This window comes from Python bivittatus, unplaced genomic scaffold (genome assembly GCF_059951505.1).
Source record: "Python bivittatus isolate LINGU-HERP-01145 unplaced genomic scaffold, Pbiv_v1 ctg000610_np1212, whole genome shotgun sequence".
NCBI lineage: Eukaryota > Metazoa > Chordata > Lepidosauria > Squamata > Pythonidae > Python > Python bivittatus.
The window spans coordinates 18906289-18919993 of NW_028277088.1; the positions used below are offsets into that span (position 1 = coordinate 18906289).

The 13705-nt window shown below is 38.5% G+C and overlaps 1 protein-coding gene across 3 annotated transcripts in view; it reads right to left on the reverse strand.

Annotated features, from left to right (window-relative positions):
• Nucleotides 1-3150: 3150 nt before the first annotated feature.
• The window catches only part of PLXDC2 (plexin domain containing 2), a 227599-nt gene continuing 217044 nt past the window's right edge, over nt 3151-13705 (reverse strand). Inside the window, exons 12-14 of one of the 3 annotated variants that reach the window (XM_088150418.1) lie at nt 12236-12274; nt 5880-6040; nt 3151-4538 (exon numbers count right to left, since the gene is read on the reverse strand). In XM_088150418.1, coding sequence (XP_088006544.1) covers nt 4422-4538; nt 5880-6040; nt 12236-12274 — 317 coding nt within the window. In that variant the 3' untranslated portion in view covers nt 3151-4421. The remainder of the gene's footprint in view (nt 4539-5879; nt 6041-12235; nt 12275-13705) is intronic. The other 2 variants (XM_088150414.1, XM_088150415.1) reach the window with 2 other exon arrangements.

A 13705-nucleotide genomic window follows, 5' to 3' on the forward strand; every position in this document is an offset into this window, starting at 1 on the left:
TCACTCCTTTAAGGGAGATCTTATCAAACATATCCCTCAGGATGTAAAACACTTCTCCTCTGCTGTTGAAACAACACTTGAGTTGCCATCTAGTCGATCTGTGAAAATCCCTCAATACATGCTTTGAAACATGAGGGAGCATTTATAAAGTGTCTTTCTTTGAATCATTAAAGCAGCTGCATCTATTTCTAGGCTCACCCAGCTGCTTTCTAAGTTGCTTCCGGTTGTTTCAGTATGTGTGTCCTTTTACCATCATTCTGCTTCCCCCCCTCCCCCCAGTTCCCCTTGGATTTCTTACCTAAACCTTGAGTAGGCTTTGAGAAGTTGATTTTTAAGTTCTTCATTTTAGGAAGATATTAACTGGAAGATTTGTTATTCAACTTTCTCTTTGTTGATCTTACCTAACCAGCTCTCCGTTATGATTACCCCTTGGGTTTTGTTTGAACCAGCTTTATCCAACCAGGGCACACTTTAAATGTGCATCCCACATGTCAACAATGGCCATGAACTCCAAACATCTGGAGAGATCCAGATTGGGAAGAGTTGGGCTGGACTTTTCTTTGCCATGTGACATTTCATCTTAAGAAGACACAAAGTACACAAAATTGGCATTGTTTGCTAACTTTTTGCCTTCCACTACACAGCTTAAGAAATTCTCCTGAGTCTCTTAGATTATAATGAGGTGTTATGGAGTCTTATTCAAAAAGCTGTTCACTGTCTCTACTGATCATTCTTTATTACAGTGTATGGCCAATTTATATCCTTCAGGATGGTGTGCCATTGTTCATTAATTAAAACATTACATTACTCCTCAAATTAGACCTTTGATAGGAGATATTTGCTCTGTTTTTCCACTGATCATGGCAGAGGCAATATACAGTATGAAATTGAAAGTAAGCCACTAACATTTTGCAGCTTACTTCCTTTCACTAAATTGGGTTTCTTCTTGTCAAGATTCTGGGAAGCTATAGTGATACGTGAACCTATTCATTTTGCTGCGGCGTCTTCTCCTTTTCCAGTGTACAGTGTAGAGTTGCAGGCTTAATGTTCAATGCAAAACCATGACTCCAAGACCAATCAATCAAAATTGCAAAAATGCATGGAAATGAAAGAGAGAGAGAGAGAGAGAGAAAGAAAGAGAAAGAGAAAGAGAAAGAGAAAGAGAAAGAGAAAGAGAAAGAGAGATGGAGATGCTCTTTTGCTTAGTTTTTCCTTTGTGGAGGTTGCTGTTGGATGCCATAATACGTATTTTTGCTGCATCACAGCAGTGAATTTGAACAATACATGAAGAAATCTGACTCTCTCAGTCATGATACCCCTACAATACTTACCACTATGTTATATGAGAACCAAGGGGAACCTTACAGAGCTTATCTCTACTTAGAGCAAGGATGGGAAAATTATGATTATCCCAGTGATGCTAAACGACTTCTATTTGCCTTAACCAGCATGGCCAATGGTGCAAGACGATAGCGGTTCCAGCCCAGTATTTTGAAGATCACATATTACCCAATGCTGACTTAAATGGACATGCTTTTAACCTGTGAAAAATGACGTAGTTGTAGTTAGGGTAATGAAGATGTAGTCCAAAAAGAGCTGGAGGGCACTATGTTGGGCAATATTGGTCTAGTTAATCCTAAACTTGAAGAAACTTTCTATTCTTGAAGTCTCCATATGTAGGGTTTGTTTTGTTGTCAGGAAATGGTAAAGCCCACTTACATTATTTCATTACAATAAGGAAAAGAGTTTTAACATTTTCACAAGAAAGCTAGTATTGTTTATTTCTCAATTATTATTATTCGAATTTTTATTCCGCCTTCTTTATAAATACCTTAAGGCGGTGAACATATCTAATACTTCTTCCTCCTCCTATTTTCCCACAACAACCACAACCCTATGAGGTGAGTTGGGCTGAGAGAGAGTGACTGGCCCAAAGTCACCCAGCTGGCTTTCATGCCTGTGGCTGGACTAGAACTCAGAGTCTCCTGGTTTCTAGGCCAACACGTTCACCCTTACTCCAAATGGGCTCTCTGTAAGAATACATTTATAAATAAGAATTTATAAATACATTCTTGATCACCTTGCTCCAATTAGGTCCTCTCCAGGTGTCCTGGGCTACCACACCCTGGATTTCTAGCCACCAAAGTCAATGCTCTTGATGAACTGTGACTACATAGTAATGAAGTGCCAAATCCATGTTCCAGGGATGGTTTGGAAGTTTTCTGAAAGTTAATCTGAACCAGAAGTGGTTCATGGTGTTCTGAGGGTGGCCCTGCCTTGAAAACGGAAGCAGCTTGTGATGTTTTGGACATGCTATCCCAGCTGTTCCATTCCCCACATGGAAGGTTTTGCACGTTCTAAATACATAGCAAACCAGTTTAAACAGAATAAAGAATGAATACAGGGAAATACAGAATTGCATTATTTACTGAAGGAAATAAGTAAAAATCATGGTGTTATAGCCTGTTGTTTTTTTAAAAAAAACAAGAACCATAGATGTATTGATATGAAAATGTAAAGGACTTTGTTATAAAGATGGTATCTGAGAGCAATTGAACAAGTTGAAACTTGAAGCTGCAGATGGTACCCTACGCTGAACCACGTTCTGCTGCTATGGGTGTAAAAATACAAATGGCCAAGCAGCGCCCATGCAAAATCTGAATAAAAGTTTTAGGAGCTCAGCATACATTTCCCCTTCCCATCCAAAGAATGATTTCACTGGGAATCTGTAAAAAATATTTTTCCCCACTGAAAGTCGGAAAGCGTTTTCTTTTGTTGTTAAAGAAACTGTGGCCTCGAAAGGCAGTCAAAGTTAGGGCATTGCAATTGAGTGAACCGCCTTCCCCTATGCAACAGAAACCTTTATTTTAATATTAAGGACTATTTTACAACTCAAGTGGAAATATGCAGAGAGGCAATCTATTTCCATCGTCAGGATGACCCCCCCCAAAAATAAAAGCACTCCCAAAGCCACAAGAGCCTGCCTTGTGTTAGCGATAAAAAATATATATATTTATATATATATATATTTATATATATATTTCTGCAGGTACTATGTGCATTAAACCAGTGTTGTCCAAACTTGGCCACTTTAAGATGAGTGGACTTCAACTCCCAGAATTCCCCAGCCAGCATGGCTGGCTGGGGAATTCTGGGAGTTGAAGTCCACTCATCTTAAAGTGGCCAAGTTTGGACAACACTGGCATTAAACAATATCTCTACATGAATCTGTAATGTTTCATGTTTGTCTAGGGAAGAAGTGCGTTGGTGCAATAATGCTGCTCTCAAGACAACTGTGACAAAATGGCAAAACTTAGAGGTGGGGATACTGTATTTTCTCCGTTTCCTGTGTTCCAAGGCTGTTCTTTTTCCAGCATCAATCAGTCACTCACACTTCTGTTTTAAATCACTTTTCCGGAGTATAAACAAGATCCCCAAAGCCAGAAGTCCAATCCTATGTGCCAGGGGCATCTACAGGGGGATTCCCAAAAGTCAAGATGGCAGCCGTAACTGTGTGCTCCACCTCTTTTTACAAGCATTGTGCCTGTGGTGTAGCCGCCATCTTGATTTTTCTTACCTCCTTACCTGGATGCCCTGTGTGCGCTTATTCAGCAATAAGTCCCAGTGAGCTCAACGGGATTTATTCCTAACTAAGTGATGCATACCCATGCACCCCAATCTCCCTCCTGTGAATATTGAAACTGAATATTAGTCCAATTTCACTATCGATTCCACTTGGACAGCCTAATTTCACCATAGTGAAAAACATTCTTGCTTCTTCTTGTTTTTTTGTAAACCCCAAATCTCTCTAGTGCTTTGTCAACTATAGAACTATAGTTGTGATTGAGCAATTACAGTTCAGAGGTATAAGCCTACAGAATACAAGAAACACTTTTCTATTTCTGATTATATTTTATATCTATGTATTGGAAAATCAAAGTGATAGTACTCATGGAAGTACAGAAAATGGCTAACCTATGTTATTTGCATCAGATTGATCTCACCAGCAGATTAATCAATTATGGAATTGCTTCTGGGCATGAAAAATAACCCCTTGTAAGTTAAAAACAAAAACTGCATCAACTAGGGAAGCACTGTTCTGAACTAAAGCTTTTGGTACATTTGCTGGATAACTCTGTATTTTTTTCTTGAAACCAAGAACATGGCAAATGTGTCCAATATTCTCAGACTGTAGGTGTTTCGGAGGCATGTTTCTGAAATATTGTATGCCAAATGGCTCTGAAACAAAACACTCTGTAAAGGGTCATCATATAGTTTTTTCGCCCTTTGAGAAGGTTTCTCCAGAAATCCATCCTGTTTTCCTCGGGTTACAGCAGCTTCAAGTTCCTTTTTTTAAGTGAGAGGCAGAGTAAACATCTCACACCAGTAGGCCAGTACTGGTGATTTGTCACAGAATAATCCTAGCACTGCTCTGATACAATGAAGCCTTCCTTCTCACCAACTGGTTCCACTTCAGCATACGAGGGGTGTCCAGACCCTCTCCGAAATTTCATTGCAGGCCATCTGCTTGGGCGACGCTAGAATAGCAGACACAGCACAAAGAATTCAGATTACTGGAACTGTTCTGAGTAATTACACCACCTATTCCTATATACATCACAGAAAAAAGGAAATGTCTACAGAAGTATTTCAAGAGAATGAGTAGAACCACTTTTAAAGAAAATAAAAGGAAGGTCAGATATAATTTAATTGAGAAGGCTTCAGGATATAAGTAGTTTTATATACAAATGGAAAGAGGTGTGAAGACTTTTTTTGATAGGGAGGGAAACTCTTTCCAATATTCAACTACACCAGCAGAACCTTATACTTTTTTTTTTTTTAAATCAGGCTGAATTGGGGCCCTGATGTTCACCCAGCTGTGAACACCTCATTGCTAAAGCAACAATTTTTTTCCAGAGGGGAGGAAGAAACAATTCCATAAATAATTTGAGGGGGAAGGGAAGTCAGTGGAAAGGTGATGCTATTTTTTTGTATGTTTGTTTAATTTTAAAAACACCTTCCTTCTGTTGATAGGACCAAGTAACGTACCTCACATTATCAACTTGCAAAACTCTCTTTCCACCCAGCAGTTCCCCGCATTGCATTTTATGCCACTAACGAAGTGGCCCAATGCCAAAATATTATTCCTAATGGTACTGTGTATCTGTTCCTTGCTTTTCCTCTGGAACAGACCACCATCTTGATGCCTCTGACTTTGTCTGGCACCGAGCAATGATAAGCTCTCCAATAAAACTATTACTATTTAACAATGATCAGCGTGAATGAACCTCTTGCATTAGCAATAAAATGCACTTAGAACATTTGTCCCCCATCTGACACTCCCCAGATATTCTGAATGGCTGAACATATTATGAGGATGCCAGGTTGGAGAAGGCTGACTTAAGAGTCATATGAATTATTTCTATATGACCGCAGCAAGATATAAATGTGATCACTAAATAAATGTACTAAATTGATATTTATCAGTAAGATCATCGCACACACAACTCATGGCAACCTATTTCCAAGAGGAATCAAAGGCTGGGGGGGAAGGTGACTTGATGTCAGCGATCATTCATAGGAACCAGTGATTCTCCAAAAGCAGTCATTGTAACATATTGTTCTGGGAGAAAAAGTCATGCTCATGTGCTGTGTGGCTTCCCAAGTTCAAGATACCCTCCCTGCTACTTATCATGTCATTTAACTAAAGGCCCCCCACACAGTGTAAATCCAGCACAAACAATAACAGCATGCCAGGCAAAAACAAAGGCTTGTGTTAGTTGGTCTCTGAAAATACGGCACTGTTTCAGGGGAGAGGATGAAAAATGCACTTCCACCATGTCATAGGCTGTAGACCAATTATGGGAAACACAGTTTACCTCAATGAAGAAGAGACTGGCTGCTGAGGTGGGGTGGTGATACATATACACAATCACAAGGATTGCTGCAGCTACTATCAGAACCAGTATGAAAATCCCAACAATTAAGCCAGTGTGAAGAGTGGAGCTTTTCTTTTCTGCTGCACTGTCGTCTGTGGAGGCTGTGAGAAAAATACACGGATTAAGCTTGGCAAGAATTCATTTCATCTCTCTTATTTTCCTCACATACAATAAGCTGTTGCCTTGACAAAATGAGGCATGCCTTTTCCTGTGCTAAATACTCATTATAATACCTCCTCAAAGACAATTTCCAGATGTCTTCTTATTTCTAGCTTAATAAAACAATATTGATGTCCACTTCTATTCATGTCACTTAGGTACTGTAGTGTTTCCAAATGAAATCATGCAATGACTCCATCTTTTGTTTCCTAATAACATATTAAAATTTACCTACAGAGATGCATTAATGTTTTGAAAGCTAAATGTCCTCATCAAATCTCACAGCTTCTGAGAAGAATCAATACAATCTGAGAAGTATAAATCACCATTTCTCAAACTTCTTTCTTATTGTGGAGCAGATGGGTACTAAATGATCTTTCAGTATTTTGGTCTGAAGAGAATCCAACGATCATATAAAAATATTGCTAAAAGCCATAATTCTGCTACGTTTTATAGCATAATGTTCCATGTTGTGATGTATTAACAAAAAGAAACATCTGAGGAAGTTTGTCCTGCAGCAAACCTCTCTCTCTCTCTCTAAACTCTCCAACCATGACTCTGATTAACCTGGCTGATGTTTAGTTTATACATTCAGTTACTCTGCTACTGCCAAATAGCAGATGGCCAAGAATAGTTCTGATTTTGGATAATCCTAACAACAGGAGCAATACCGAATTTTATTTATTTGTTACATTTTTATACTGCCACAATCAAAATACTACAGGTTAAATAAATACATTGCAAAGACATTTTGATTAGTCCTGCTAGGTAACAGAAGAGCATTTTGTGTGAGTATGGTTAAACTTGGTTTCCAGATTTATATTATCAGTCCAAAACATTTACATTAGGTATTATTCAAGAACAGATAACATTTGCAGATGGAGGGCCAGATTTTTAGGATAATTTTCAACATCAAGGGCTGCAGGAGTGGGGCAAAAACGTAAAATGAATAGAGTGGGATGAGTTTTCTATATAGTTTTAGATATCTTATAGTCTTTATGAGAAGGACATTCTCCAGAATTCTGCTGCTTTTGTGGCCCCAAATCTGTCTGGAGTTTAATGTAACCCATGTGTTTGTTTTCCTACTAGAAATCGCACCACTGATGTTTGGCCAAGTCCCACCAATTTCAGCAGAGGGCCACAAAAGAGATGTTTGGAGACCACACTTGGCCTGCAGGTTACAGTTTACTGTTCTTATATTATATAGAGACAAGCTGGTTCTGAAAGTAAAGTGCCTTCCCAGAAGATAACTGTAGCTCCTGGATAAATAAACCTCAACAATCTTGACATATGATGCTCAACAGATTTAAATAATGAAATGTGCAGTTTAAACAGTCAAATACTATGCTTTCATTATGTTTCTTGCAGTCTTGCTTGAACACATGGCCTGACAAGAAAATAACTAAACAGAAAGCATCACATCATTATGAACATATGATCCAGTCCTATATATGGGTCATCACCCTGTCTGAGGGAACAAGGGCTACAACATACATGTGCTAGTGTGGAATCTGATCAGCCTATTAGAGGTCTACCTAATGCCTTCCAGATGTTTTAGTCTTCAATTCCCATCCCAAGCCCACATAATCAAAGGCTATACTAGCTGGGGATCATGGAAGCTGAATTCCAATACTTCTGGAAAGTACCAGTTTGAGGAAGGTTAAGTTAAATGGTGTAATGTATAAGTGGACATATCCTCCAACGGTGTACTTCAGGTTCTCCACCAGTAGGAAATCACTAAGCAAAAATGATAGAGAGCAAAGCTTCAGGAGTTCAGAATTGCAGTCTGTACATAGCCCTTCCTGATGCACTAAAACAGTGCAGGTAGTCCTTGTTTAGTGACTGCCTCATTTAGCAACTGTTTGAAGTTATGATGGTGATGAAAAAGTAACTTTATGACCTATCCTCGCATTTACAACCTTCGCAGTTCTGTAAAGCAAAGCGGAAGTAAGATTATAAGCACAGTTGCAGTTTCACTCAGTAACCATTTTGCTTAACTACTGAATTGCCAGTCCCAATTGTGGTCGCTAAATGAGGACTACCTGTGTTTCTTAAAGTGTAGTCCTCGGATCTCTGGGAATCCCCCAAGACCCTCTCAGGAGTCTGCAAAATCAAAATTATTTGCCAACCTATGTTGAAAAATAATACAATATTAAAATCCCATTGAACAATCGTGAGAAGCAAATGAGTCCATTTTAATTTTTATAGTAACTAACAATAAATATAACACATACAAACCAAAGCTCTTTTGGGGCCCTCCATAATTTTTGAAAGTGGGAAGGGGTCCTGAGAGAAAAAAGTTTAAGAAACACTGCACTAAGATATACAACTCAAACCCCTCCACACTGTAGAAGCACATGTAATCAAACCAAATTTACTGTGTTCATTATAGCCTAAATACCAATTATACAGAGATTATAGAATTAGCTAGGATAGCACAGACATTCTGAATAATCCTGATAATTTGCTATTGACTTAGAGTAAATTATTTTGCAGATTGTTTTATGTTCTATTGTTGAGTTGCTACACATTTTACTAAAAGCAAACAAAAAATAGCTGTTTATTTTCCTGTAATGTAAGGACTTGTATCTGCTAATAGGAAATGCACATAAAAGACCTTTCTGGATAAGTTTCAAATAGTGGAACAACAAGTGCTTAACACTGTCAAAGCCCATGAAAACATGTTAATATGAAAGCCGTTTATTAGATTGACTAGATTAAATTCCTCAAAATGAGGATTATTAATTTGTGAGGCTGTTTTCCCAGGATGAATAACTTCAGCACTTTTTTTCCCAGTAGAATATTTAAAAAAGCCTTCTTTAAAAGAAAGAGTAAAGCAGTATCAAAGCCAACTCATAATTTCTTGACATGAAAAGCACTGTTTTCCTGAGAACCATAGAATGAAAAAGAATGGAAGTGACCATACAGCAGAGGCAATCATTCTGCAATCCCACCTTCTTTTTGTGGCTCTTAGAGATCTCTTGATTGCAGAAACATAGCAGCACAATTTCCCACCATTTTGTGTTAGGAAATACAGGAAAAATGTAGCGTACACTCTAAAGTAGGGATATTAGATAATATAACATACAAGTACAGGTCATCCTTGCTTACTGACTGCCTTTTTTTAGCAACCGTTCAAAGTTACAATGGTTGAAAAAAAAAAACAGCTTTGCAACCAATCCTCACATTTACAGTGGTCGCAGCATCCTGCAGTCACGTGATCGCCATTCAGGAGTTTTGCAACTGGTATGCATTTATGACATGATTGCCATTTGCGAGCTTCACAACTGGCTTCCAACAAGCAGAATTAATGGAGAATGTGGAAGTCATATTGCAAGTTGCGGTCACATGATATATCGCTTACTGACCACAGTGATTTGCTTAACGATGGAAGCGGAAGTGATGTCATAAGTCTGATGCAGTCACTTTGCTGGGCCCAATTGTGGTCGGTAAGTGAGGACCACCTATATTATGGAACAAGTATACAATATTTCCAGTGTTCTGAAAGCAGTGGTGCTGAAAAGTTGACAACATGAGCTAATGGATTTTCAGATACCCAAGTGTATCCCTATAAAATGTAATTGTCCTACAATAGTTATTGCTCTACCATTTCGAAGCCTGGATGTTACACTGAATGAAGAGATCAAATTCTATTTCAGCTTAACTCTTCTTTTGCCCAGAAATGGCTCAAAGCATTTTGCTCTTCCAAGCGAAGAAGAAGTTTACAGGTAGCAGAACAATCTATATAAAACAACCAGCACTATCCATCCTGCTGCCACTTCTTGTCCATCAGCATCTGCTGCCTGAAGGAAGGTATCCTGTGGAATGGTAGGACTGACCGTACTTCTTTGATGAATCTTTTATGTAAAAAAAGTGACAGTGCATAACAGCTGCACATGAAGACATGGGCATGGTGTAGAAATACTGCACCCTGCTGCTGATACAGTGCTACCCACCATCTTTTAAAGATCAAATTAGAATTGATCCTCCAAGCTAGAACTTGCATGAAGATCATTAGCAGGCTGCAGGCACTCCAAAGGAATTGTGAATTATGAATATTATACCATAGACCAGTGTTGTCCAAACTTGGCCACTTTAAGATGAGTGGACTTCAACTCCCAGAATTCCCCAGCCAGCCTGGGGAATTCTGGGAGTTGAAGTCCACACATCTTCAAGTTGCCAAGGTTGAGAAACATTGCCTTAGCCTCTTCTCATGCAAGAAGTAGTTCAGAATTTAGTAAGCACAACTAAACTATTTGCTGTCCTGCCACCTGTTTCTTCAGAAAGAGAGAAAGAAAAGAGGGTGTCAACAAGTGGAAAAGGGGTGTCAGAGTGTGCATAAAGCTTGTATAACTACCTATAGTGTCTGGCTGGGGAATTCTGGGAGTTGAAGTCCACTCATCTTAAAGTGGCCAAGTTTGGACAACACTGCCATAGACCATCCATTGATCTTCCAGAATTTTTCTCATGAAAGTGTATTAATTTATCATCTCTCAAATATGGACTGTGGAAGTCATGCTGCAATGGAGAAGGAATCACCCAAATCAGGAGCCTGTTAAGAGCAGTGTAGCAGTCTTCTACTCAGTTTTACATTTTTCCTCTTCCACTTTTTTTTCTTTTTTTCTTTTGCTAGGATCTTTGGTAACCCCTTGAATTGTCTGAAGTTTTTCAGCAGAGACAGGATGCTAAGAGGAGATGTAGGGCAAAGATTTGTTTTTGTTCACCTAACAACAGATATCATTCTGTATCAGCATATTCCATTTACCAGTAACTGGGCATGTATGTGTGTGTGTGTGTGCAGGCATTAAATTCCCTTTCCTTTGGTACATGCATTTACAAGATGGGTGGGGCTTGGATCATAATGCTGTCATCATCTTCCCTGCAGACAACCATGGTTCCATTACTTACATCCCTGATATATTATTATCTACAATTGGGCTGCTCAGTTGTGAAAAAATGTCTGGTTCAGTGCCAACACAACTTTCAAAAGAAGTCACAAGTTCATGAGTCACAAATATAGGTTTGAAAAGTAAAACAGACATGGCTCAAAAATTCACTTTAAAAAGTCAGAGAAGTCAATCTGTAAGGATCAAGAAATCAAAGTCTCTCTCAAAAGGAGATTTAGTGGTTGGGCAGATCCAACTGTATCTGTTTTGTTGCTTCTGCCAGTTAATGTTGAAATATAAATCAGGCTAATTTGGGGAATGTTTATTTATTTATGCAATTTATATACTGTAGCTAACTTGGGTGGTGCACAGAGGATTAAAAACAGCAAAATAGAATACAAAAATAGAACCTAAATTCATTATCATCATCCATAAACATAAATGAAACCATTTATGTAATGGAGATTCACCAGTATCCATGATTATTCCAGCAAATAACAGTGCATGCAGTTTTGATTTTTGTGAGGGACAACATACACAGAAGAAATGGTTCTGAAGCACCACAATAATTACCTTGTTCAACTTGCTTAGAACAATATCTAAATTTGAGATTTTTGTTACGATTAATAATAGGTATTCACTTCCCAAGAACTTGTATTGCAATAATATGAGATAAATGGACATGCTACTATGGGTGAACCTCTGAGAGAGAGAGAGAGAGAGAAAGGTCTGACCAGGTATCTAAGGCTGAAATACTGGTAGAGGTGCTTGTTTTTTTGTTGAAGTATCTTTGTGTTCAACAGATAGGTGTTGTGATTTGAATATGAGCATCACTATCAACATTTGTTTGTCTAGTTGGGGAAGATAGGATATATATTCTAAAAATGAATTAGCCAGTCAAAGAGGTTTACTTCATTGATACAATGAGTAATGCAAATGATGATAGCCGACTACAGTTAGCATTCTATTATCTTATCTTATCTTATCTTATCTTATCTTATCTTATCTTATCTTATCTTATCTTATCTTTTTATTTATTTATATTTCAAATTTAGTCACCGCCCATCTCACTTAAGGAGTGACTTGCATAATATTGTAAACTTGCATAGTATTGTAGTACAGGTAAGTGGACAAATTATGCTTCTGTGGTCCAAGGGTAAACTACTACTGAGATAGACCAATATAGTTTTATGGAATGGTACTTAGGTGATCTGTTCAGGTTATCGGAATGCAACAAATAGCAGCTCTTACCTCCATTATCTTTTAGGTGTAGAGCTATCTTGGTATCATCTAGAAAAAGAAATTCAAAGCTATTAGAGAATGGAACTTGATCTAAACATCTAATACTGTGTTTATTAGTATTTGCAGTTTACTGATACTGGAAGTTGATCCCACATGGGTTATATGTATAAAGTGACTTTAAATAAACGTAGCACTCTTGATTCATGCTTCTTGAAATAAGGGTTGGAAGAGTAGTCCTATGAATCAATGAAGAATTTAAAAGAGGTTTCTAGAGAAGTTTATGTTTGCACTAAAGATCTGGCCCCTTCTGTTATAGGAAATCTTTAAGTAGACCTGATCTTATGCTCTTTCAAAGACATCAGTGAGATTTCTCTCCCCAACTGCTGTATCAAAGGTTTCTGAATTATACTATAGCAATAAAAAGCAATGTCACAAAATTGATTTAGGAAAACATGATTGCTGAGCTGAAATGAAGAATGTTTTCCTGTTCTCTTTTTTGACTGGGGGAGGAAGCCAGGGTAAAAATGTCTGACTGCTGGAGAAGAAGTGCATCTTGCGTGTCTAAAACAACTGTGGATACTTCTTGCCTATCCATCCATGTGAAGCCGTGTAGCTGTCCTGCGTTGCTGAGGCTATTTGACACAGCATGAAATAGCAGTCAGCAATGGATTGGATGCAGTAGAGCACTGAAGACAGGAAGCACTGTCTGACTGGCTCAGCAACCCCAAATATATAGTCCTCCCCCTCCGCTCGAGGAAGCAAAGTGTTTGCTCTGAGACAAGAGTGGAAAACCTCTGCCCTGCAGGCTAAATTCAGCCCACCTAACCTCAATGGGAGCCATGGCTTCAAGGTGCTGTGTGTGTCTGAACAGCTTATGATGTGGCTTTGGATGGTATACACATGTGTGCGTGTGGACGGAGTGGAAAGACAGGCAAGCCAAAAATATTTTGCTGCCTAAGACAAAATTCATTGTGGCTAATGCCGTCCAAGCCATTCTGATTCATGAGGCAGAAAATCCCACAAATACCTTTCCCTTTCCCTAGAGGGAAAATTACAATAGACATGAAGCAAGCAATTAATTATTTGTTGCAGTTCCCTGCATCTAACTAATGGGAGGCCCAACTAAGCCAAGCAAGTGTTTTGGGGGATAGGGCTGCATGCCAGCTGTGGACTGTGCCCCCAACACTTTTCTAAGCAATAATGCTGGGTAGCAAAGCTGATTAGATATTTAACCTCATGCCGTAACTTTGGATTCCCTGTAGTTTCTGATTGGTTGGAATCATATTGCAGGAAAGAAGAAAATAGCACTACCAGAGCAGCAAAAAGGGTAATATCAAAAATGCAAACAAGCATAAAGAAACAAAGGCTTTTTTCTTAAAATTTGGGTGATATTTTACACTCCTGGAACCATTCCTTTTGCTCCAAAAATTTCTGGAATGAAAATTTGGAATAGCTTCATGCAGGATATGAAAAAACAAC